The sequence below is a fragment of the Symphalangus syndactylus genome, chromosome 19 (genome assembly GCF_028878055.3).
Source record: "Symphalangus syndactylus isolate Jambi chromosome 19, NHGRI_mSymSyn1-v2.1_pri, whole genome shotgun sequence".
NCBI classification, from domain to species: Eukaryota; Metazoa; Chordata; class Mammalia; order Primates; family Hylobatidae; genus Symphalangus; species Symphalangus syndactylus.
Window position 1 is genome coordinate 36,346,402 of NC_072434.2, and position 27,351 is coordinate 36,373,752.

General features: G+C 36.1%; 1 protein-coding gene across 2 annotated transcripts in view; it reads left to right on the forward strand.

Annotated features, from left to right (window-relative positions):
* TPR (translocated promoter region, nuclear basket protein) overlaps nt 1-27,351 on the forward strand; it is a 68,920-nt gene that overhangs the window by 18,255 nt on the left and 23,314 nt on the right. For both annotated transcript variants that reach the window (XM_055234976.2, XM_055234977.2), the window contains exons 14-32: nt 5,909-6,016; nt 7,215-7,441; nt 8,388-8,551; nt 9,064-9,197; nt 9,274-9,422; nt 10,953-11,115; nt 12,672-12,806; nt 13,309-13,449; nt 14,388-14,553; nt 17,288-17,454; nt 18,447-18,599; nt 19,049-19,165; nt 20,165-20,368; nt 20,652-20,836; nt 21,258-21,405; nt 23,344-23,481; nt 23,572-23,703; nt 24,962-25,092; nt 26,505-26,715. In XM_055234976.2, coding sequence (XP_055090951.1) covers nt 5,909-6,016; nt 7,215-7,441; nt 8,388-8,551; nt 9,064-9,197; nt 9,274-9,422; nt 10,953-11,115; nt 12,672-12,806; nt 13,309-13,449; nt 14,388-14,553; nt 17,288-17,454; nt 18,447-18,599; nt 19,049-19,165; nt 20,165-20,368; nt 20,652-20,836; nt 21,258-21,405; nt 23,344-23,481; nt 23,572-23,703; nt 24,962-25,092; nt 26,505-26,715 — 2,973 coding nt within the window. The remainder of the gene's footprint in view (nt 1-5,908; nt 6,017-7,214; nt 7,442-8,387; nt 8,552-9,063; nt 9,198-9,273; nt 9,423-10,952; nt 11,116-12,671; nt 12,807-13,308; nt 13,450-14,387; nt 14,554-17,287; nt 17,455-18,446; nt 18,600-19,048; nt 19,166-20,164; nt 20,369-20,651; nt 20,837-21,257; nt 21,406-23,343; nt 23,482-23,571; nt 23,704-24,961; nt 25,093-26,504; nt 26,716-27,351) is intronic.

The following is a 27,351-nucleotide window of genomic DNA, read 5'->3' on the forward strand; positions in this document are numbered from 1 at the left end:
CTGTTTTGGTTACTGTAGCCTTGTAGTATAGTTTGAAGTCAGGTAGCATGATGCCTCCAGCTTTGTTCTTTTGGCTTAGGATTGACTTGGCGATGCGGGCTCTTTTTTGGTTCCATATGAACTTTAAAGTAGTTTTTTCCAATTCTGTGAAGAAAGTCATTGGTAGCTTTATAGGGATGGCATTGAATCTATAAATTACCTTGGGCAGTATGGCCATTTTCACAATACTGATTCTTCCAACCCATGAGCATGGAATGTTCTTCCATTCGTTTGTATCCTCTTTTATTTCATTGAGCAGTGGTTTGTAGTTCTCCTTAAAGAGGTCCTTCACATCCCTTATAAGTTGGATTTCTAGGTATTTTATTCTCTTTGAAGCAATTGTGAATGTGAGTTCACTCATGATTTGGCTCTCTGTTTGTCTGTTATTGGTGTACAAGAATACTTGTGATTTTTGTACATTAATTTTGTATCCTGAGACTTTGCTGAAGTTGCTTATCAGCTTAAGGAGATTTTGGGCTGAGACAGTGGAGTTTTCTAGATATACAATCGTGTCATCTGCAAACAGGGACAATTTGACTTCCTCTTTTCCTAACTGAATACCCTTTATTTCCTTCTCTTGCCTAATTGCCCTGGCCAGAACTTCCAACACTATGTTGAATAGGAGTGGTGAGAGAGGGCATCCCTGTCTTGTGCCAGTTTTCAAAGGGAATGCTTCCAGTTTTTGCCCATTCAGTTTTTGCCCAATGATATTGCTGTGGGTTTGTCAAAGATAGCTCTTACTATTTTGAGATACATCCCATCAATACCTAATTTATTGTGAGTTTTTAGCATGAAGCATTGTTGAATTTTGTCAAAGGCCTTTTCTGCATCTATTGAGATAAACGTGGTTTTTGTCTTTGGTTCTGTTTATATGCTGGGTTACATTTATTGATTTGCGTGTGTTGAACCAGCCTTGCATCCCAGGGATGAAGCTCACTTGATCGTGGTGGATAAGCTTTTTGATGTGCTGCTAGATTCGGTTTGCCAGTATTTTATTGAGGATTTTTGCATCAATGTTCTTCAAGGATATTGGTCTAAATTCTTTTTTGGTTGTGTCTCTGCCCGGCTTTGGTATCAAGATGATGCTGGCATCATAAAATGAGTTAGGGAAGATTCCCTCTTTTTCTGTTGATTGGAATAGCTTCAGAAGGAATGATACCAGTTCCTCCTTGTACCTCTGGTAGAATTCGGCTGTGAATCCATCTGGTCCTGGACTCTTTTTGGTTGGTAAGCTATTGATTATTGCCACAATTTCAGAGCCTGTTTTTGGTCTATTCGGAGATTCACCTTCTTCCTGGTTTAGTCTTGGGAGGGTGTATGTGTCAAGGAATTTATCCATTTCTTCTAGATTTTCTAGTTTATTTGCATAGAGGTGTTTGTAGTATTCTCTGATGGTAGTTTGTATTTCTGTGGGATCGGTGGTGATATCCCCTTTATCATTTTTTATTGCATCTATTTGATTCTTCTCTCTTTTCTTCTTTATTAGTCTTGCTAGCGGTCTATCAATTTTGTTGATCCTCTCAAAAAACCAGCTCCTGGATTCATTAATTTTTTGAAGGGTTTTTTGTGTCTCTATTTCCTTCAGTTCTGCTCTGATTTTAGTTATTTCTTGCCATCTGCTAGCTTTTGAATGTGTTTGCTCTTGCTTTTCTAGTTCTTTTAATTGTGATGTTAGGGTGTCAATTTTGGATCTTTCCTGCTTTCTCTTGTGGGCATTCAGTGCTATAAATTTCCCTCTACACACGGCTTTGAATGTGTCCCAGAGATTCTGGTATGTTGTGTCTTTGTTCTCGTTGGTTTCAAAGAACGTCTTTATTTCTGCCTTCATTTCGTTATGTACCCAGTAATCATTCAGGAGCAGGTTGTTCAGTTTCCATGTAGTGGAGCAGTTTTGAGTGAGTTTCTTAATCCTGAGTTCTAGTTTGATTGCACTGTGGTCTGAGAGACAGTTTGTTATAATTTCTGTTCTTTTACATTTGCTGAGGAGAGCTTTACTTCCAACTATGTGGTCAATTTTGGAATAGGTATGGTGTGGTGCTGAAAAAAATGTATATTCTGTTGATTTGGGGTGGAGAGTTCTGTAGATGTCCATTAGGGTGGCTTGGTGCAGAGCTGAGTTCAGTTCCTGGGTATCCTTGTTAACTTTCTGTCTCGTTGATCTGTATAATGTTGACAGTGGGGTGTTAAAGTCTCCCATTATTATTGTGTGGGAGTGTAAGTCTCTTTGTAGGTCTCTAAGGACTTGCTTTATGAATCTGGGTGCTCCTCTATTGGTTGCATATATATTTAGGATAGTTAGCTCTTCTTATTGAATTGATCCCTTTACCATTATGTAATGGCCTTCTTTGTCTCTTTTGATCTTTGTTGGTTTAAAGTCTGTTTTATCAAAGACTAGGATTGCAACCCCTGCCTTTTTTTGTTTTCATTTGCTTGGTAGATCTTCCTCCATCCTTTTGTTTTGAGCCTATGTGTGTCTCTGCACGTGAGATGGGTTTCCTGAATACAGCACACTGATGGGTCTTGACTCTTTATCCAATTTGCCAGTCTGTGTCTTTTAATTGGAGCATTTAGTCCATTTACATTTAAAGTTAATATTGTTATGTGTGAATTTGATCGTGTCATTATGATGTTAGCTGGTTATTTTGCTCGTTAGTTGATGCAGTTTCTTCCTAGCCTCGATGGTCTTTACAATTTGGCATGATTTTGCAGTGGCTGGTACCGGTTGTTCCTTTCCATGTTTAGTGCTTCCTTCAGGAGCTCTTTTAGGGCAGACCTGGTGGTGACAAAATCTCTCAGCATTTGCTTGTCTGTAAAGGATTTTATTTCTCCTTCACTTATGAAGCTTAGTTTGGCTGGATATAAAATTCTGGGTTGAAAATTCTTTTCTTTAAGAATGTTGAATATTGGCCCCCACTCTCTTGTGGCTTGTAGAGTTTCTGCCGACAGATCCGCTGTTAGTCTGATGGGCTTCCCTTTGTGGGTAACCCGACCTTTCTCTCTGGCTGCCCTTAATATTTTTTCCTTCATTTCAACTTTTGTGAATCTGACAATTATGTGTCTTGGAGTTGGTCTTCTCGAGGAGTATCTTTGTGGCGTTCTCTGTATTTCCTGAATGTGAACGTTGTCCTGTCTTGCTAGATTGGGGAAGTTCTCCTGGATAATATCCTGCAGAGTGTTTTCCAACTTGGTTCCATTCTCCCCATCACTTTCAGGTACACCAATCAGACATAGATTTGGTCTTTTCACATAGTCCCATATTTCTTGGAGGCTTTGTTCATTTCTTTTTATTCTTTTTTCTGTAAACTTCCCTTCTCGCTTCATTTCATTCATTTCATCTTCTGTCACTCATACCCCTTCTTCCAGTTGATCGCATCGGCTCCTGAGGCTTCTGCATTCTTCACATAGTTCTCGAGCCTTGGCTTTCAGCTCCATCAGCTCCTTTAAGCACTTCTCTGTATTGGTTATTCTAGTTATACATTTCTCTAAATTTTTTTCAAAGTTTTTTTTTTTTTTTTTTTTTTTTTTTTTTTTTTTTTTTTTTTTGAGACAGAGTCTCGCTCTGTCACCCAGGCTGGAGTGCAGTGGCGCAATCTCGGCTCACTGCAAGCTCCGCCTCCCGGGTTCATGCCATTCTCCTGCCTCAGCCTCTCCGAGTAGCTGGGACTACAGGCGCCCGCCACCACGCCCAGCTAATTTTTTTTTTGTATTTTTAGTAGAGACGGGGTTTCACCGTGCTCTCGATCTCCTGACCTCGTGATCCGCCCGCCTCAGCCTCCCAAAGTGCTGGGATTACAAGCGTGAGCCACCGCGCCCGGCCTTTTTTCAAAGTTTTTAACTTCTTTGCCTTTGGTTTGAATTTTCTCCCGTAGCTCGGAGTAGTTTGATCGTCTGAAGCCTTCTTCTCTCAACTCGTCAAAGTCATTCTCCGTCCAGCTTTGTTCCATTGCTGGTGAGGAACTGTGTTCCTTTGGAGGAGGAGAGGAGCTCTGCTTTTTAGAGTTTCCAGTTTTTCTGCTTTGTTTTTTCCCCATCTTTGTGGTTTTACCTACTTTTGGTCTTTGATGATGGTGATGTACAGATGGGTTTTTGGTGTGGATGTCCTTTCTGTTTGTTAGTTTTCCTTCTAACAGACAGGACCCTCATCTACAGGTCTGTTGGAATTTGCTAGGGGTCCACTCCAGACCCTGTTTGCCTGGGTATCAGCAGCGGAGGCTGCAGAACAGTGGATTTTCATGAACCGCGAATGCTGCTGTTTGATGGTTCCTCTGGAAGTTTTGTCTCAGAGGAGTACCCGGCCCTGTGAGGTGTCAGTCTGCCCCTACTGGGGGGTGCCTCCCAGTTAGGCTGCTCGGGGGTCAGGGGTCAGGGACCCACTTGAGGAGGCAGTCTGCCGGTTCTCAGATCTCCAGCTGCGTGCTGGGAGGACCACTACTCTCTTCAAAGCTGTCAGACAGGGACATTTAAGTCTGCAGAGGTTACTGCTGAATTTTTGTTTGTCTGTGCCCTGCCACCAGAGGTGGAGCCTACAGAGGCAGGCAGGCCTCCTTGAGCTGTGGTGGGCTCCACCCAGTTCCAGCTTCCTGGCTGCTTTGTTTACCTAAGAAAGCCTGTGCAATGGCCGGTGCCCCTCCCCCAGCCTGGCTGCCGCCTTGCAGTTTGATCTCAGACTGCTGTGCTAGCAATCAGGGAGACTCCGTGGGCGTAGATCCCTCCGAGCCAGGTGCAGGACATAATCTCCTGGTGTGCCATTTTTTAAGCCCGTCGGAAAAGCACAGTATTAGGGTAGGAGTGACCCGATTTTCAAGGTGCCATCTGTCACCCCTTTCTTTGACTAAGAAAGGGAACTCCCTGACCCCTTGCTCTTCCCGCATGAGGCAATGCCTTGCCCTGCTTCGGCTCACGCACGGTGCGCTGCACCCGCTGCCCTGCGCCCATTGTCTGGCACTCCCTAGTGAGATGAACCCGGTACCTCAGATGGAAATGCAGAAATCACCGGTCTGCATCGCTCGTGCTGGGAGCTGTAGACCGGAGCTGTTCCTATTTGGCCATCTTGGCTCCACCCCCTGGTATAATCATTCTTTATCAGACAGTTGTAATAGCCTGCCTAGAAATAATAACATTGTTTGACCATAGGTAGAACTCCTTTTTTATACTATTTCACAATTTGGCATGTCTCTATATACATTATTTTGTTATTGCTCATTCGCTTATTAAAAGTATTAATGAAATTCATAAAGATTTTTTGTTTTTAAGAGATACTGATTGAAAAAGAGGTTATACTCTGAATGTTTTGCTTTATGGTACAACTATTAACATTACTGAGGGAAATTGTCAAGATTTCTTGAACAAGCTTTATGGAGGAAATTCAGTTAAATGAATTTATATCTACTCTTCTAAACTGATAATTTGTTTCCCTTTTGTTGGAAAAGAATATAAATATATCCCTATTTCAAAATTAAATCTCTGTTGCTGTTATAATTTAGAAGTCAGTTTAAATCCAAGTACTTTATTATATCAACTGGTTTTTTTCTTCTTCATCAAATGAAGTCTAGCAGTCTCACCTTCCTGGGAATATTGACTTTTTTACCAGCAGTGTAGTTTGCAAGAGAGCCCTTGGGTCCAATTAGATCTTCCTTGAATTTTAACTCTGTTGAAAGTGAGGGTTTTACCTGAAGCTTGTTATTGTCTGAATAAGAAATAACGTGTTCAAATTTATACAAAACTTCTTTTTTAGTGGCTACAATATTATGTAGGATTTTATTTAGTGTATAAGTTGATTACTGGTGGTATTTGAGTATTGTATGTCTTTATTATTTGTATAAATCCTAGCACGAAGTACAAAATTTTCACTTGAATTTACATTTTAAAGGAGATTCAGCGATTGCAGGAGGACACTGATAAAGCCAACAAGCAATCATCTGTACTTGAGAGAGATAATCAAAGAATGGAAATACAAATAAAAGATCTTTCACAACAGGTTAGAATTTTTTTGTTTTCCTACTTTTAAAAACCTGACTGCCCAGTAATCTTTGAATCTGTTTGAAGGTATCTAAGATAGAACTACCACGTATGAAATTCTAATTAATTAGGAATAGTACTCAAGCAGAGTTGTAGCCTCATTGTTTCTTTTCATAGCCCCTCCCTTTTTTCAAACGTTTGATAAATTTTTAAATTATACGTGTTGGTTGTAATAAATGAAGAAATAATTCAAAGATAAATAAAAGCTTTTTCCAATTTCTACCCCTCTACCCTCTGAAGTCCCAAAGTGTAGGTAAGTTAACAGACTGTTGTGTATTTTTTTCACATCCTTCTCTGTATGTGTATATACATGAGTATATATAAACATATGTAAGAATTATTTGATTTTACTGAAATAAAATTGGACTGTATGCATTACTCTGACACTTTTTTAACAAGCAAATCAATAAATTTAATGTCTCATTCATATATTTTACCCTAATTTGTATGTGTGTGTGTACATCCACACAATGCACAAATGTAAAAATTTAACATGAATGGCATTATATATATATGCTTTTTGTTTAAATGTCTGTTTTTCAAGCACACATAAAAAATAGATACTTGTCTCTGTGGGTTTTATTTGATCATTGTTTTACAAAACTGGAGCCATGTTTTGGGAATTGTAATTTGGCTACTTTTTAATAAGTAATAGCCTTCAATACATACTTAAAAGTAATTTTATTCTATTAAAATTTGATGGTTTAGATTTTAATATCTAAGGTTGCTTTGTTTTTAAAGATAATTTGAGGCTGGGCGCAGTGGCTCACGCTTGTAATCCCAGCACTTTGGGAGGCCGAGGCGGGCGGATCACGAGGTCAGGAGATCGAGACCACGGTGAAACCCCGTCTCTACTAAAAATACAAAAAAAATTAGCCGGGCGTGGTGGCGGGGGCCTGTAGTCCCAGCTACTCGGAGATGCTGAGGCAGGAGAATGGCGTGAACCCGGGAGGCGGAGCTTGCAGTGAGCCAAGATCGCGCCACTGCACTCCAGCCTGGGCAACAGAGCGAGACTCCGTCTCAAAAAAAAAAAAGAATTTGAGGCAGTACAAGTTGAAGGTTTTATAAGTAATGTTTTAATTTGAAAAATTTCATTCTAAACTTTTCCAGAATTGTAACTAATACTATTTTATAACATATTAAAACTTTGTTTTTAGATTAGAGTGCTTTTGATGGAACTTGAAGAAGCAAGGGGTAACCACGTAATTCGTGATGAGGAAGTAAGCTCTGCTGATATAAGTAGTTCATCTGAGGTAATATCACAGCATCTAGTATCTTACAGAAATATTGAAGAGCTTCAACAACAAAATCAGCGTCTCTTAGTGGCCCTTAGAGAGCTTGGGGAAACCAGAGAAAGAGAAGAACAAGAAACAACTTCATCCAAGTAAGCAATCGAATACCTCAGCTTGTTGAGCAAACATTTATGAAAACCTCAGCTAGGCTCAGTGTCTCATGCCTGTAATCCCAGTGTTTTGGGAGGCCTAAATGGGGTATCATTTGAGCCCAGGAGGTCGAGACCAGCCTGGACGACATAGTGAGACCCTGTCTCAAAAAAAAGTAAAAAATTAGCTGGGTGTGGTGGCACATGTCTATAGTCCCAGCTACTCAGGAGGCAGGCTGAGGTGGGAGGATCACTTGAGCCCAGGAGGTTGAGGCTGCAGTGAAGCATGGTCATGCACTGCACTCTAAGTGGGATGACAGAGTAATATCCTGTTGCCCGCAAAAAAATCTATGTGTTCCTAGCAGTGCTAGGTACTTGGGATATAGTGATATAGGGAGGAAAGAATTGAGCAACAATACCAAACAAAAAATTTCTACTCCAAGACCTCAGATTATGGGTAAGACAGATGTAATAAATAGACAATAAAATAGGCAAGTAGACAATTTCCATTCAATGTGATTAGTGCCTATCTGTGGGATCATAGAGGTAGAAGGCCTGTCCTAGATTTCAGGGAGCAGACCAGCTTCATGGAGAACCTGGAGAGCTATGTAAGAATTAGTCAGAGATTTTTTCAAAAAACATGTATAATGCCTTCTAGAAGAGGAAGAATGGCTAAGAAAGCAAGAAGACTAGAGTTTGGACTGAGTGGAACTGATTTAATTTTTTACAAACAAATTTTTCAGATTGCATTGGTAAGTATAAGTACCTGAGTCCTGTGTGGTGGGGATTTAAAAAGTAGTTCATAAAATACTCAGCATGAAAAAAAAGGATGAGAGGGACAAAAATGGTATACTTAATGGTAGGCAAGGATGCTTGGTTAATTACAGTAGAAATTACAGTCAGCTAACTCTCAGTTCAGTCCTGTGAATTAGGCCGACTTTTTCTGCAGAATCACTGAGCTTCAGCTGAAACTTGAGAGCGCCCTCACTGAACTAGAACAACTCCGCAAATCACGACAGCATCAAATGCAGCTTGTTGATTCCATAGTTCGTCAGCGTGATATGTACCGTATTTTATTGTCACAAACAACAGGAGTTGCCATTCCATTACATGGTAGGTTTTTATAGAGTTATTTTAAGGAATAATTTAGAAATGTATATTAAGGGATTAATTTTGCAACATAAGCAATAGCCACTCTAATGATGGTAGCTTCAAATTTGACTACCATATATGATTGCTTATAACATCCCATCAACTGTAAAACATACCATTATTTTATATATTACTAAAAAGGAATGCTTTCTATTGTTGAAAAAGGTGCATCTCAGAATCAATGAATTACAGTATCTATTTTGGTTATGTTTTAATGACTGAAACAGATATGTTTTAATAAAACATAAATATGGGTTATGTTTTAACCCATAAATACTGAATTATCTCTAATAACCATCAAAAAATCTTAATACATTGTTTAGTAGACTCCTTATTTAAAAACTCCTATAATCTTATTATTTCAATAAGTATAGCTTGTTTATTTGGTAATAGTGTATTTGCAAAGAAGTGTTAGATTAAAACTGATTTATGAAAGCCAACAAAGCATTTTATTAGTCTTTACTTTCCTGAAGCTTCAAGCTTAGATGATATTTCTCTTGCATCAACTCCAAAACGTCCAAGTACATCACAGACTGTTTCCACTCCTGCTCCAGTACCTGTTATTGAATCAACAGAGGCTGTAGAGGCTAAGGCTGCCCTTAAACAGGTAAAGATCACACCTTTGTCCTGGGTCAGGTTTTTAGAGAACACAGTGTTACCTTCTCATAATCTCCAATATTTAGTTGCAGGAAATTTTTGAGAACTACAAAAAAGAAAAAGCAGAAAATGAAAAAATACAAAATGAGCAGCTTGAGAAACTTCAAGAACAGGTTACAGATTTGCGATCACAAAATACAAAAATTTCTACCCAGCTAGATTTTGCTTCTAAACGGTAAGTTTTCTTTTATTTCAAATTAATTAAGTCTAAATGTTATACTTTACAATTCAAATCATTTAAATTCAAGAGCTGATTTGCAATAGTGTTGCTTTTCTTGTGAACCATGTTCCAGAATGAGAACCTCTGGTAGTTCATTTTTTTCATATTGATTAATGATTCTCTAGGCAGTGCTAAGGGTTTAGCTTGTTTAATAAGTTGAGGCCAGGTGCGGCGGCTCACACCTGTAATCCCAGCACTTCGGGAAGCCGAGGCAGGTGGGTCATTTGAGGGCAGGAATTCAAGACCAGCCTGGCCAACACGGTGAAACCCCGTCTCTACTAAAAATACAAAAATTAGCTGAGTGACAGTGGTGCATGCTTGTAATCCCAGCTACTCAGGAGGCTGAGGCAGGAGAATCACTTGCGCCCAGGAGGTGGTGGTTGCGGTGAGCCAAGATCGGGCCACTGCACTCCAGTCTGGACGAGAGAGTGAGATTCTATCTCAAAAAAATAAAAATAAGTTGAAGTTCATGTGAGGAATGTTGGTAGTTTCCCTTCCTAAGATTGAAGGACTTGTTTCGGTAGGACTTAATTCTTTTATAAACGCACCAGACGATGAGAGAAATGGGAGCAAATTATATTCCACCTTTTCTATTCTAGGTAGAAGAGAAGCAAGTGCTATGTAGTTTTAGGAGAATTAATTTTCTTGGTCACATCCAAAGAAATAATAATAAATATTTCATTATTATTTGTTATTAGATTCATTGAATGCTTGTTAGTTTGTTAGGACAACATTTATTTTTATATAGTACATGATAAAACTGTTTCTGTTTTATAGCAGGCAGGATATATTGCAGGCAGTTACCCCTATACATCTAATAGTTCAGCAACCCCAATTAAAGCACTTCTTTTTTCTGTGTTGATAACCTCTAGCCAGCCATTATGTAAGCTTTCAAGCACATAAGAAAATAAAACAGGATTATAGAAGAAAAAAGGATTAGCAAAAATCCATCACTAACCCTGTATAATAACTTAATTTGCATACTGCATTGTAGTGGGTGTCTGGTGTTATCAATATTGCATTATCATTATTTTAAATATAATTGATTTTTTAAAAATAAGATTAAAAAGTTACTTAGCATGAAATACTTTGCTTACTTAGAACTTGAACCACTACATTTGGAATTGGGAAAAAAGAATAAAGGTTTTACCTTATTACACTTTTTCATAAATCATAAAATTAACCCCTTTCCCATTTAGAAAAAAAAAGTGCAGCTTGCTGCCAGCGCTCATTTAATTAGCATGCTGTTTGAAGTTGAGGCAAATCTGACAGATTTTCAGTGTGAAAATAAAATATAAAAACTATTCCTGGAGTTATTTCTAAGCAGAACTCAATTTAACAGAAATATATATGATGTTACATTAGGATTAGAGACAATATTCTCAGGGCATTTGGGGAAATGGGTTAAGCTATTGTGAAGTTTCTTCAAGGAATTAAGCTAGGATATCATTTCAGTTACTTATAGAATTACTTTTTTCATACCAGTTATGAAATGCTGCAAGATAATGTTGAAGGATATCGTCGAGAAATAACATCACTTCATGAGAGAAATCAGAAACTCACTGCCACAACTCAAAAGCAAGAACAGATTATCAATACGATGACTCAAGATTTGAGAGGAGCAAATGAGAAGCTAGCTGTCGCGGAAGTGAGTCCAATATCCCTTGTCCAACTTGCATTATAAGTTGCATTTGACATTTCTTTAGTTTTTACTTTGAATTTTACTCACTGATAGGACTTAGGTATTTAAGAAGTTTGTAGATTACACCAAGTAATTAATACATAGTTTACAAATGGCCAGTATGCATTAGTGGGGTGATTGTTTCTATTAAGATAGAAGAGGGAAAGGAATTTGTTTTTCTGCTGGACTAAGATATATTCGCAAGTATTGCATTTCAAAATAAATGTGTACGTCAGTGCTTGTTTCTAACAAAAGACGAATTTTTTTTTTTTTTTTTTCTTGAGACACAGTCTCACTCTGTCGCCCAGGCTGGAGTGCAGTGGCACAATCTTGGCTCACTGCAAGCTCCTCCTCCCGGGTTTAAGCCATTCTCCTGCCTCAGCCTCCTGAGTAGCTGGGACTTCAGGCTCCCGCCACCACACCTGGCTAATGTTTTGTATTTTTAGTAGAGATGGGGTTTCACTGTGTTAGCCAGGATGGTCTCGATCTCCTGACCTTGTGATCCGCCCGCCTTAGCCTCCCAAAGTGCTGGGATTACAGGCATGAGCCACCGCGCCTGGCCAGACGAATATGTTTTATTCATTCTTGCTCATCTGTAATAAAAGGCAATATAAAAATTACATTGCATTGAATTTATATTTCTGAATTTTAACTTGAATATAAATGTCCATTTGAAATTATTACTTTTAACTAAATACTTAGTTCTGTGATGATAAATTTTTTATATAGTTTTCTTTGTTATTCAGTTATCTCTTCTGTCTTGGATCATTACTTGTAAGCTAGGTATAGTTGTGCCCCATTTTACCTGTGTAAAACAGACTCAAGAGCTAATGTATAATTTGCCTATTTTGGGACAGTCATGAGAGATGGGTTGGTTAGGACTTGACCCATGTCTTATAATGCTGTTATAAGGCTGTATTCTTTATTTTTATCTTGCTCCAACTCCGTTGTGATGAGTGGGCAGCAGCACTTTTTCGAACTGGTAGAGTGAATTTTATCATTGATCATTTATATGAATCATTGTGTGTAAATATGAGTACTTTGAGCTTTCAAAACACTCTCCCTGGTCCCCTTGAGACTCAGACTCTCGGGGTTGAGGAGAGGGAGAAACTTTAAATAGATCAATCATCACTTTTAAACAGGTACTTTGAAACCGGCTTGGATTCTAAAAGTTACATAATTTAATAGTAGTCAGGTATGATGATAGCAGTCATGCAATTCTGCTTTCTTCTTCTCACATACTAAATTTTTCTTGCTGTTATTTTTTAAAGTGTGGATTGTTAGAGCAAGGAACCATAAGTATTTGTAATTGAAAGATTTTTTTCGTTGATCATCCCCAATAATTTTTGCTTCATATTTTAGCACATGAAACTAAGTTTTCTATTTCCTTATACAATGAGGAGGTATAGTCTGTAAGAGCATTAAAAAAAAGTAGTGATGTATGAATCATTTTAATTTTATAATCTTAATACATTTGACACCATGTTTTTCAGCATTTTTATTTCATTTCTACTTATGTTTAGGTAAGAGCAGAAAATTTGAAGAAGGAAAAGGAAATGCTTAAATTGTCTGAAGTTCGTCTTTCTCAGCAAAGAGAGTCTTTGTTAGCTGAACAAAGGGGGCAAAACTTACTGCTAACTAATCTGCAAACAATTCAGGTAACCAAATAGAAAGCCTATGTAGAAAAAATGTGTAAAAGTCAAATTTAGATTATTTTTGTATCCTCTCAATTTCCTTAATTAGAAAATTTATCCATCACTTTTGTCATGCATTATGATCATTGAATTTTGGAGTTTATTAAGACATTTCAGTATTTTAAATAAAATATTGAAAGAGAATTGATTGAAACCATACATTGGTAAGTCCTCAGGTATATTTGCAGTGTCCTGTGCAGTTTTACTATTTGTAAGATTAATTCTTTGGTTTTTATTTTCTTTAAAACTTTGGGAAATCTGAATGATGATTATAATCCATCTCTTTCCTGTATAATAGATGTTTTAATATGAAAAATACCAGAATACTTTCTTGATAAATAGTGTAGATTTTAGCTGCTTCATGTAGAAATGGGTTGTAATACTGTAATTCTTTCTTGCCTTCAATTTTTATTTTTTTGTATTGTCTTTTTCTTAAGCATAACCAAAAATCTTTTCTTTGCTTTAGGGAATACTGGAGCGATCTGAAACAGAAACCAAACAAAGGCTTAATAACCAGATAGAAAAACTGGAACATGAGATCTCTCATCTAAAGAAGAAGTTGGAAAATGAGGTGGAACAAAGGCATACACTTACTAGAAATCTAGATGTGAGTCCATCAGAGTTCTAAATTTCTGTAGTGTGTTTATGTTCAGTAATTAATCTGGTGTGTGGACAGTCTGCCAACCAAGATGAAGCATGATTTTGAAAAACTTTGTAAGTTTTTCTTGCCTCACTCTATACCCAGTAATTTTTTTATTGGGTGCCATATATTGTGAGTTTTACCATGTTGGGTGCTGAATATTTTTGTATTCCTTTAAATCTTCTTGAGCTTTGTTCTGAGATGCAGTAAAGTTAATTTAAAATGATTTGATTCTTTTGACTTTTGCCTTTTATGATGTTTAGGTGGGCCCAGAGCAGTGTGCATTCTGGAACTGAGGCCAATACTTTCATGAGTACTAGTGCCAGTGTCCATTGCAATTGTGGGGTTTTTTTAGTCTGGCTGCGGAACAGGCATTATTCTTGACTTTCTTTGAGTGACAGGTATTCTTCACTCTTAATTCCTTTGGACAGTTCTTCCCCTGTCTGGGGTAAGCTCCTTATATATTTGCAGCGATCGCTACTCTGATGAATATTTAAGGAGGACCCTCTGTAGAGCTCCAGGGTACTCTATGTGTGCAAGTCTCCTGTCTTATATTCTGTCTTACAAATTTGAGCTGCTTTGGTCTCCCTGGACTCTCAGATCTGTGTTCTCAATTCAGAGAGTCTCTTGGGCTCTGCCTCATTTCCTCTTCCCTGTGTCATAGCCTGGAAACTTTTAAATCAGTAAACCAAGGCAATCTAAGGTTCACCTCTTTTGTTTTCTGTCTCAGGGATCTCAGTTGTTTCATGTGTTTTGTCTGGGTTTTTTGGCTGTTTCAGGTGTGACGGTAAATCTGTTTTCTATTACTCTCTCTTGGCCAAGCTCCAAAGGTCTATAAAAAGATAGTTTGAACCTTTAGTTACTTAGGAACCTAAAGAGTGTTATAAGGTTAATGTATTTTATAGGTTCAACTTTTAGATACAAAGAGACAACTGGATACAGAGACAAATCTTCATCTTAACACAAAAGAACTATTAAAAAATGCTCAAAAAGAAATTGCCACATTGAAACAGCACCTCAGTAATATGGAAGTCCAACTTGCTTCTCAGTCTTCACAGAGAACTGGTAAAGGTAAATAAAATAAGTAGACCAATATAATTGTAAATAAATAAGTACTTCTTAGGATTATAATATATCCTGTCAGTAAATAGCCTTATTCTTTGTGAATGCTAGTAAAATGAAACAAACAAAAACCCCAACTTTTTGTTTATATAGTGGTACTCAGTTTTGGGCCTAAACTAGTAAATTTGCTGTCTTAAAAGATTCAGAATAGTTCGGCTTGGCATTTGATCATGGTATGTACCCAGTTTTCTAATTCTTGAAACTATTTATTGATACTTTAAAAATTATTCTTTCTGAAGAGGGTTGTTTGATTTTTTAACCCAGGCCCCTTGGAAATAAGGTTGCATACCAAATCTGCAAGAATAAGTTTCTCTTAAAGAATGAGTTGATTTGTGATCTCCTTTAAAGCAGTATTCCCAATATTTGCTCGTTGGTAGCCTCAGGTAAAAGATTTGTTTCATAGATTTTGCTTCCCTTTTTAAATACATCAAGTTCAGAGCCTTTGTGTCTTGATAATCTTTCTATATGGTTTTAATTCTTTTTTTTTTTTTTTGACACGGAGTCTTGCACTGTTGCCCAGGTTGGAGTGCAGTGGCACGATCTCAGCTCACTGTTAGCTCTGCCTCCCAGGTTCACGCCATTCTCCTGCCTCAGCCTCCCAAGTAGCTGGGACTACAGGTGCGCCACTACGCACAGCTAATTTTTTGTATTTTTTTTTTTTTTAGTAGAGACAGGGTTTCACCATGTTAGCCAGGAGGGTCTCGATCTCCTGAGCTTGTGATCTGCCTGCCTCGGCCTCCCAAAGTACTGGGATTACAGGCGTGAGCCACAGTGCCTGACCAGTTTTATTTCTTAACACAAGGGAAATAAATAACTAATAATTGTATGCAGACTTTCTGATTTACACAGTTTTTCAACCTATGGTGCAAAAGCAGTACACATTCAGTAGAAACTACTTCAGTATTTGTTCAGTAAATTACATGCGATACTCAACACTTCATTATAAAACAGGCTTTGTGTTAGATGATTTTGCCCAACTGTAGGCTAATGTAAGTGTCTGAGCACATTTAAGGTAGTCTAGGCTAAGCTATAAGCTAAGCTATGGTGTTCAGTGAGTTAGGTATATTAAATGCGTTTTCAACTCATGATAGTTTCAAATTATGATGAGTTTATCGGGATGTGACCCACTGGGAGTAGAGAAGCATCTCTCTGTATCTGTCCATATATACAGACACATAAATATCTGATCCATGTAAATAATGGGTATATAATTATCTAGTAAATAATTATATACTTTCCTGTTGATATCATGTGATAAAACATTCTTTCTAGTTTACAGTTTTCTGCCTATTTTATGTACTTAGGATAAAAATTGGGCTAAATTTTAGATTTAAGATTTAGTGTTTTAGAGTAAATAATGTTTAATTATTGGGAGAACCCACCCCCAGTATTTCAACGTAGGTTCTTTCTATTTTCCATAAGTGTTGGCTGGCTGAGAAATAGAGACGGTACAAAGAGAGGAATTTTACAGCTGGGCCGCCAGGGGGGACATCACATATCTAGGATTGTGATGCCCACCTGAGTCTCAGACCAGCAAGTTTTTATTAAGGGTTTTAAAAGGAGAAGGAGTGTAAGAACAGAGAGTAGGTACAAAGATCACATGCTTCAAAGAGCAAAAGCAGAACCACTGATAAAGATCTAACAAAGATCAAAGGGCAAAAGCAGAACCACTGATAAGGGTCTGTGTTCAGTGGTGCATGTATTGTCTTGATAAACATCTTAAACAACAGAAAACAGGGTTCGAAAGCAGAGAACCAGTCTGACTACAAGTTTACCAGGGCTGAGTTTTCCCACCCTAGTAAGCCTGAGGGTTCTGCAGGAGACCAGGGCTTATCTCAGTCCTTATCTCAACTACACAAGACAGACATTCCCAGAGTGGCTGTTCATAGACCTCCCCCCAGGGACGAATTCTTTTCCCAGGGTATTAATATTCCTTGCTAGGAAAAGAATTTAGCGATATCTGTCCTACTTGCACGTCTGTTTATAGGCCCTCTGCAAGAAGAAAAATATGTCTCTTTTTGTCCGACCCCGCAGGCAGTCAGACTTTATGGTTGTCTTCCCTTGTTCCATAAAAATTGCTATTATTCTGTTGTTTTTCAGGGTGCACTAATTTCATATTGTTTAAACACACATGTTTTACAATCAATTTGTACAGTTAACACAGTTATCACAGTGGTCTTGAGGTGACATACATCCTCAACTTAGGAAGATAATAGGATTAACAGATTAAAGACAGGCATAAGAAATTATAAAAGTATTATTTGAGAACTGATAAATGTCCATATTAAGATGAAATTGTCACAATTTACGTTCCTCTGCTGCGGCTCCAGCTGGTCCCTCCGTTCGGGTTCCCTGACTTCCCGTAACATTTAATAAATTAAGAATTCTGTCATTTCCTCATATAGCTAACTCAGTTTAGTGGAAGTATTTGATTGTTCTCTTTTGACTATCCTTTTCTTAATTTTTATAACAGATTTAAATTATTAATATTTGAATTTTTTTGTTTTTGAGGAAGTAACATAACCAAGTACCTGCTTTTATTTTGGTATTTGGCATGGATTGAAATATACTTTCTAAATATATCTGTATTTGAACCTTAATGCTAATTTCATAAGCTCTTTATAACAGTCATCTCTAATACTATTGAAAATGTTAATTTTAACAGAGCTGTTATATCTTTTAGGTCAGCCTAGCAACAAAGAAGATGTGGATGATCTTGTGAGTCAGCTAAGACAGACAGAAGAGCAGGTGAATGACTTAAAGGAGAGACTCAAAACAAGTACGAGCAATGTGGAACAATATCGAGCAATGGTTACTAGTTTAGAAGAATCCCTGAACAAGGAAAAACAGGTATGTATAATTCTGAACTCAGAATTCAATCTCAACACATTTGTTAACTTTGTTTTTAGTAACTAGAGGACTGCTTTGTAAGGCACTGGTATGAATTAGACCAGGATCATTGCCTTTAACCTTGTGAAAGTACTTGAGTCTCATAAGCCAGATAAAACAAAAACACACAAAATTCATGAAGCAAGGAGGTTATCCTTGCTGTAGGAATGGTCCAGATCAAATGTTGAGGAGAATGAGAGGTAGGGATTGTTATTTGTCTTCTGAGTATGCATGCCTTCACAAGAGAGATGGCATTTGTGCAGGCAAAGCCTTGAATGAAGGTATCTGTATAGGCAAATAGTGTAGAAATGTATTTCATGTAATGGGAACCCTCAGCCATGGTAGAAAGGCTTCAGAAGATGACAATTTGTAAAGTGAGTAGTGAGGGGATACAGTTATAAATGTAGTTGATAATCAAATGTGAAAGGTTTTGAATATCATGTTAAATTATATTCTGTAGGTTTATTAAGAGCCATTGATTTTTTTAACATGTCATAATCAGATTTTTTTTTTTGGTTAGAAAATTAATGTGGTAGATTGGAAGATACAGTGTTCATTTTGAAGGCTGTAGCAATAGTCTAGGGCTTCAATTTTAAAAGATCCTTTTGTGGTTGACATCGTTGTAAAGAAATCAAAATATGTGAGGAAAATACCTTTAGATTGTAGAATAGATGGATTTGGCAAGTGGATATGAGGATTGAGGGAGAAATGAGAGATTGGAAATTTCATTTCAAAAGAGAAAAATGGCCGGTAGCCAAGTTGAAAGGTAAATGCTTGTAGATTTATATGGTGTTTTTGCTTGTTGTTGAATCTTCTAATCACCTTCGATGGATTCTTTTTTTAATATACAACAAACATTATTACTTCTCAAATTAGTTTTGATTTGGAGAAAATAATTGTATGACTTTAAATGTGTGTAATTTTTATATCCTACTGTTTGTAATATGGTAAAGGTGACAGAAGAAGTGCGTAAGAATATTGAAGTTCGTTTAAAAGAGTCAGCTGAATTTCAGACACAGTTGGAAAAGAAGTTGATGGAAGTAGAGAAGGAAAAACAAGAACTTCAGGATGATAAAAGAAGAGCCATAGAGAGCATGGAACAACAGGTGAATAGGTTAACCATATATATATATATATTTTTTTTTTTTTTACTTGTAAGGATTTGAATTCTTTTAACTAAGTCATTAGTTGCCATTCAGTTCATCTCGACAGAAATTTATTGAACACATAGGCAAAATTTTAGTTTTATGTTTTACTCTTTTCTGTACCTCTATATACATTTCCTATTGAAATTTTTAGACTACTTTACAGAAATAGGTATCAGTGGTTCTTTTTAAAAGCCCCTACTGGAGACTTGACTTTTGCAAATGTTAGGGAATGGATATGGAGTTGCAAAATGGATTATATCAGGGTGTAAGCATTTTAAATTTAGCAGCAGTTTTTTGGGCTAATTGGGTCTTAAAAAATGAGACTTCAGTTTAGTAACACCACCATACAGTATTTTCCAAGTAAGTTTGCAATTAATTTTGGTTTTAATCTTGTTCTTTCTACTTAGTTATCTGAATTGAAGAAAACACTTTCTAGTGTTCAGAATGAAGTACAAGAAGCTCTTCAGAGAGCAAGCACAGCTTTAAGTAATGAGCAGCAAGCCAGACGTGACTGTCAGGAACAAGTAAGTATAGCCAATTATTGAGAAATGAGCTTTGATCCTAGAGAATGATTCTTGAAGTATATTTATGCATTATGAGAACTGGTGGACCTTGCAGAAATTCAAGATAATTTCCACTTTTGTGGAACTTAGACAAGACAAATTGAAAAGTATAGATGAAGGCTAAAAATAAATACATAGGGCAATATTTATTAACAAAGCAATCTTGACAATGGGAAAACAAAAACAGGAATAGGAGACTAAAATTTGTACTTGGCTCTCATTTGCGAAGATTATTTTACTATTGTCCTTCACTAGATCTGATTATAAAATTATAGATACAGTTCATTAGAGGCAACCTTTCCTTAAAACAAGAACCTCTTGATAACATTGTTAATGCATTACCAAGTTTGCACAGATATCTATATACTATTTATAAAATGTTTAAAAAGTATCATTATTTTGAGTGTATATATGTATGTGCACATAGTGTTGAAGCTTTTTATAATTTTTTTATGAACAGATAATGATAAAACAATTCAGGAGTCAGAGTTACTAAAATGGTAGGATGGGATAGGAGTACATTTGAGCATATTGGTAATGTTCTTATTTTAAGTTGGGTGTCATGTTATGAGCTATTCATTTGCTTACTATTCTTTATTGCCTATATATATGTAACATGTATATTGCTATTTTAAAATGTAATACAGGGAAGAAATGCTTCAAAGTAAATTTCATTAAAATCAATGGATCTATAATTTAGTATTTATATAGCTGAGCTATGTTTAGCTTCTTATATCAAAAAGTTTGTCCAAATTGCTACAGTCTTCTAAGTTTCATTTCTGACAGTTTTATAATATTAAATAGCTAAAGCATTAACTTTTAATTATTTTCTTATTTTGCTACATTTAGATTGTCTTTACTTTTATTATTTAAAAAGTCCAATGTGTATCTTTGGACAAGTGCCAACTAGTTTTATGGATTTTTAATCTTTGGTATCAATTGGGTAATAATTTCTTATAGGCTAAAATAGCTGTGGAAGCTCAGAATAAGTATGAGAGAGAATTGATGCTGCATGCTGCTGATGTTGAAGCTCTACAAGCTGCGAAGGAGCAGGTTTCAAAAATGGCATCAGTCCGTCAGCATTTGGAAGAAACAACACAGAAAGCAGAATCACAGTTGTTGGAGTGTAAAGCATCTTGGGAGGAAAGAGAGAGAATGTTAAAGGTATTATTGTAAATCTGAATAGAATGTTCTGACTAACTGAAAGAGTTGTTGTTTTATTTATTTTTTAATGTTTTGAGATGGAGCATCGCTCTGTCACCCATGCTGGAGTGCAATGGCGTGATATTGGGTCACTGCAATCTCCGCCTCCCGGGTTCAAGCAATTCTTCTGCCTCAGCCTTCCAAGTAGTTGGGATTACAGGCGTTAGCCACCGCGCCTGGCCAAGTTGTTTTTTTAAAATGGGCATTGAAAAATCTGCTATTGTGATAGACTCTTGGCTTGCAGGATGAAGTTTCCAAATGTGTATGTCGCTGTGAAGATCTGGAGAAACAAAACAGATTACTTCATGATCAGATCGAAAAATTAAGTGACAAGGTCGTTGCCTCTGTGAAGGAAGGTGTACAAGGTCCACTGAATGTATCTCTCAGTGAAGAAGGAAAATCTCAAGAACAAATTTTGGAAATTCTCAGGTAAATCATGTTTTTACTGCTTCATTTCTGTGGTATAACAACTATGAAATGAAACTACAAATGCATAAATCAGAGAAAGATTATACATGATTTTGATATAAAGTTCATTCTTTTATTTGTCAAAAAACTCATAACTTTTAACATTTACACATATTAAACAAGTGACTTTAAAGTTGAATCTGATAGTAAGAACTAGAGCAGTTTTCTCTTGAAAAACTGAATTCCTTTCAGATCATTTTAGAGATAAACATTCTAAAGCCAGTGTCTATAAAAGAAAATAGAAATGCATCTCCCATTATTATTTATTATTAATGAAAACATGTAATAGTCAATGATTTTTGTCATCTTACCAAATTACCCACGTTTTGAGATGTTGGCTTTTTAAAATTCACATAAAATTTTAATATCTGTATTTTTGTAGATTTATACGACGAGAAAAAGAAATTGCTGAAACTAGGTTTGAGGTGGCTCAGGTTGAGAGTCTGCGTTATCGACAAAGGGTTGAACTTTTAGAAAGAGAGCTGCAGGAACTGCAAGATAGTCTAAATGCTGAAAGGGAGAAAGTCCAGGTAGGTGTACTAAGCTTTAAGAAAGCACTTGTTAAATCAAAAGAGAAGCACTCATTTATATCTCTACCATTTAACGTAACGTAAAATTTAACTCGAAGTAAGCATTCTTCTAAACTTGTAAATTCATTAAGCATTTGTTAAACGCTAATATAGTATAGTGCTTAAAAGTAAAGGCTCTGTAACCAAACTGCCTGGTTTCAGATTCTAGCTTCATACCATTAGCTGTGGCCTTGGGTACATTGTTTAACTTCCCTGCTCTTAGTTTCTTCATCTGTAATATTTGGATAATAATGAGGATTAATTGAGTTTGTGCACATGAAGCATTTAGAAGCATGTCTGGTATGTAGTGGGTGCTTAATAAATTCCAGCTATCTTAATTTATTATAGTTTTGGTTTATACATGTGGATAGTCATTCTAGGATAAAGTGATTTAAACTGCTACAGAGTATCTTTCTCACCCAAGGAGCAAAAACTAGTAAAAACTAACAACTAAAGGAAAAGAAGCTGTGGTAGTGAAATGGCTGGTAGTAACACAAGCTTGACTCCTTACCCCACAGTACCACCCAAAGCTTATTGTTGAGTTACTTCATTCTTAGGAGCTACAGTAATATACCCCCACATCTAGAAGGAAGGAAATTAATATCTTAAAACATTTACCTTCTTTTTACTGATGCGTAGTCAAAATGACTGTTAAGAAGAAACCATTGAACAGGGAAAAGTAAATAATGAAGTTTATGGGATTTATGTGTTCAGCAAAAGCTAAAGGTTCCAGAATTATATCCTGTTTAATTCAAATGTATCTCACCATGGAAATAATAGAGCCTCCAGTTCAATAGAGTTAATAGTTGGAGGAAAAGGGACAGAATCAGAGTCTTTAACAAAGACTGCATATTGTTCAGTCTTTTCTGCTTTCTTTTTTATTCCTTTGGGCTATAGAAAGTAAATACTAGAAAATGCCTGCCCACGAACAAGTTCATAGGGGGAAGCCAACTCTTAAATACAGGAAAAAGAGAGTCAACAAGTAACATAGATTATATAAAAAATAATATAATGGGCCGGGCGTGGTGGCTCATGCCTGTAATCCCAGCACTTTGGGAGGCCGAGGCGGGTGGATCACGAGGTCAGGAGATTGAGACCATCCTGGCTAACATGGTGAAACCCCGTCTCTACTAAAAATACAAAAAAATTAGCCGGGCATGGTGGCGGGCACCTATAGTCCCAGCTACTCGGGAGGCTGAGGCAGGAGAATGGCGTAAACCTGGGAGGCGGAGCTTGCAGTGAGCTGAGATCACGCCACTGGACTCCAGTCTGGGCAACAGAGTGAGACTCCGTCTCAAAAAAAAAAATAATAATAATAATAATAATGTAATGTCTGTCTAAGCATGAACAGTGTAGCATGGCAACCATGAAATATGCTATAGCTTTAAAAATAGTGGGGGAAGAAAGTAATACCAAGTGCAGAAGATGGATAATTATAACCTATGAGAAGGAAAAAACACTTCACAGATAATTCAGTAAAATTTCTCATAGCCAAAGTGATGAAACAGTGGATCAAAATGAAGAGAGATTTCTGAACAAGAGGGAATAAACTGAGGATTAGAATAACATTTTAGAAGTAATGAATTTAGTGCAGCTAGGAAAAAAAGATACAGAAAGGTAAATAGAGATTTGGATTAATGTTTTTACCTAATGTTAATACTTTGTTGGTGGGATTTGTAGCATCTTTTCACTTTTATCTTTGTAATTCTTGTATTTGTTTAAAGTCTGCAGTTAGCATGCCTCACAGAAAAGTAAACGTGAACTTTCAAAAATTTTAGTTCTAAAAGTTGAAACTTAAATCCTCTTTACTTTGTCATAGGGAGGATTTGAGCTCATAGGAACAGGTAGACTTTCAACTATTGTTAGATGTTGGTATGTATATTTATTTGAAATGTTTAGGTAACTGCAAAAACAATGGCTCAGCATGAAGAACTGATGAAGAAAACTGAAACAATGAATGTAGTTATGGAGACCAATAAAATGCTAAGAGAAGAAAAGGAGAGACTAGAACAGGATCTACAGCAAATGCAAGCAAAGGTTTGTTGCTTGGTTATCAAGAGTGGAAGCATGTTATTTTTAGTAATAAATGAATTTTTACATTTGTTGTTAAACTGGCATGATTTTCAGGTGAGGAAACTGGAGTTAGATATTTTACCCTTACAAGAAGCAAATGCTGAGCTGAGTGAGAAAAGTGGTATGTTGCAGGCAGAGAAGAAGCTGTTAGAAGAGGATGTCAAACGTTGGAAAGCACGTAACCAGGTAAATGCAGTTAAAACTCTTCCAAAACATGGAAACACGTGTTTTTAATAATAGGGGAAACTTAGGGGAATAAAACATTTGAGGAACTAGTGAAAATTATTGTGTTTATTAGTGAAAGTCTATTATGTTATTAATACATGTAAATATGTGACAGATGTTAAACTTATAACCCAATTTATAAAAAATTTTGGTTACATTATATATATTTCTAAAAAGCAGTTATTTTCCATAATTTTAAAGTTTTAGGCTTTCATTTTATCTCTAAAATATTTTTATACATGAAAATAGAAATCTGAGGCCAGACATGGTGGCTCATGCCTATAATCCCAGCACTTTCGGAGGCCAAGATGGGAGGATTGCTCGAGCCCAGAAGTTTGAGACCAGCCTGGGCAATGTAGTGAGACTCCATCTCTACAAAAAATTAAAAATTAGCTGGGCGTGGTGGTACATGCCTGTAGTCCCATCTACTTGGGAGGCTGAGGTCAGAGGATTACTTGAGCCCAGGAGGTCAAAGCTGCAGTGAGTTGTGATCATGCCACTGCATGCTAGCCTGGGTGAGAGAGGGAGATCCTGTCTCAAAAAAAAAAAAGCAAAATAGGAATCTGTATAATTTATTGAATTTATTAAAGCACTTTAAAAAGACTTGTTCACTGGAACATTTTTAGGGAGATGAAACCATGTAACATACTGTGGTTAGAAACTCCAGCCCTTTATTCAAACAAAAGGTTAGAAATCTGCCTTGCATGTATTATTATATTATATGACTTGGGAGAGTTTCTTAACCTCTTGGAGCTTTAGTTTTCCCTTATCACCTTTTGTGTGATAAAAATTTAACAAATGTGAAGCACATTACCTGGCATCTACAGAAGGTTTGTGTGTTTAACTTGTAATGCATTGTCTATATTTTTTTTCTTGTAAATGTTACTTCAATGAAATTAGGTACTTAATATTGAAAGTTTTGATTCTTCAGATCCCTTTATTTGGCTTCATTGTAACTAATATGAAATGTTTATTCACAAATATGAAAAAATAACGAGCATTTAATGACATTTGATTTTTTTTCCTCTTCTATTTTGGGTAGACTTCTTAGCCAAACAAACCAAAGCTTTGTTTGATCTTAGTATCTTGTAGTTCCATGCTTGATTACTTTACATGCAGGGCACCTAATGTAAACATAATCAGATATTCTGCCATTTTATTATAGCACATTTGTTTCATAAAACCTAAAAAAATCAAGTATGCATTTTTGTTATTCTAGCATCTAGTAAGTCAACAGAAAGATCCAGATACAGAAGAATATCGGAAGCTCCTTTCTGAAAAGGAAGTTCATACTAAGCGTATTCAACAATTGACAGAAGAAATTGGTAGACTTAAAGCTGAAATTGCAAGGTATATGGAAAGAAGCCTTAAATCATATATAATATATAAAATCTTAAAGAAGTTTATTTTACTTATTTACATGACTCCCCAAGTGCCTGCCTCCTGGTTTTGGAAAGAATGGAAAGTGCTAGAGCACCTATATCTGACTTCCATCTACTTTGTAGAGTCAAGCAGTGATTTAATTTTATGCCTTTGTATATAAAATATATATGAGAATATCCTCATAATTATTCTCTATATTTTATTTTTTAAAGAGCTACTCAGTAGAAGTCTAAAGCTAAATTTACAGCTATCAAAAACTTACAAGGAGGTATTTTTTTGTTTGTTTTCTTTTGGTTAGCTTATATTTGTGACTCTATAAGGGAAGTGAGTTTTATTACTTTGGCTTTTGTGTTCCTTTTTGTGGAGAACAGTGTTTCCCTCTGTTGCCCAGGCTGGTCTCAAACTCCTGGGCTCAAGCTGTCCTCCCACTTCTGCCTCCCTAAGTGCTGGGATTACAGGCATGACCCATCATGCCTGGCCAAGGGAAGCTTGTAAGTCTTAATTTTTTCTCACATGAACTAATAGCAAAGTATTGCCCCTTTAAAATTAAGAAATTAAATATTAAAATTAATGTTTCTGGTTTACCTTTTGTAAGCTTTATTGTAATTTGTCCATATCATGGTCCCATTTATATATTGCTTTACAACTTACAAATTTTTGTGATATATATACGTACATTCTCTTTATAGTACCATCTAGCATGTTAAGTAGGAGAGTTATATTTTAATCTTAAAAATGAGGAGCCTAAGATTCAAAAAGATTGACTACCTAATTCAGGCCATCTGATTTCAAGTTCAGTTCAGAATTAACCCATACTCTTAATTCAGGCCATCTGATTTCAAGTTCAGTTCAGGATACAGTACAGGGGTTGGCACACTATAGCCCATAGAGCAAATGTGGCCCATGATTTGGTTTTGTACAGCCTATAAGCCAAGAATGATTTTTATATTTTTAAAACATTGTTTAAGAAAAATGCAGCAAACACTTTGTGGCTTGCAAAGCATAACCTACTATCTGGCCCTTTTACAGAAAAAATTTGACAATACTCAATGCAGTAGAAAGAGGGTAGGTTTTGCTCTTAAGGCAAGTCTGAATTAAAATCTGGGTACCATCACTTGACTTGTAAAATTGGGCATGTTACTTGACCATTGGTAGCTCTGTTTTTCTCATCTCTAAAATGCTCATGTAAACCTATGTAATAAGATCTTGCTGAAGGGCTGTAAATTCGTAAGGTCTTACCTTTGAAGTATATGGGTATGTTTTAGGATTTTCAAAAAAAAAATGTTATTAAAGCAGTATAACATAAAGTTACATTGAACTTCAAAATTTGAAAAACATCTCATATATTTAATCTTTCTTCTTTCCTCCATTTTTTAAAGATCAAATGCATCTTTGACTAACAACCAGAACTTAATTCAGAGTCTGAAGGAAGATCTAAATAAAGTAAGAACTGAAAAGGAAACCATCCAGAAGGACTTAGATGCCAAAATAATTGATATCCAAGAAAAAGTCAGAACTATTACTCAAGTTAAGAAAATTGGACGTAGGTACAAGACTCAATATGAAGAACTTAAGGCACAACAGGATAAGGTATTTTGAAGAAGCTTTTCTTACAAAAAAAAATTAGGATGAATGTTATGAAATCTTATTTCTTTGTAATTTTGAATATTATTAGCTTTTAGATAATAAACTCGTGTAAGCATATATGATATCTTTAAGATTGGTTCTTTAATATGTCTGAAAATGCATTATAAACTCACAAATTTTGGTAAATACTAGATAATTCAGTCTTCACCTTTCGAATACTCTCCATTTTCAAAGCTATGTTCTTATAACTCATTGCGAATTAGAATTGTGTATATTAAAAAATGATGACTAATCTGGTTTTGTATAGTTTTAAATAAATTGTTTATGTTAGCCACCTATCAAAAAAATTCAGAAATCTTTATTATATTTATATTTTGATTCTAAATATTGTTTTTAATTCCTGAAGGTAAGGAATTTGTATGTTGAGAATTATGTATTTATTTCATGTTGGATTAGAAAATAAATATAAAGAAAAAAAATTCACAATTACTACCCCTTTGTTTTAGCCACTATTAGAACATTAGTATCCCTTTTCATATATGTAAGCGATGTGTTTTTCCAAAGAAATAATATTATGCGCTTATATTCTTTTGTATGCTTTTTTCACTTGATTCATTATCACGAAAATACAGTTAAGTG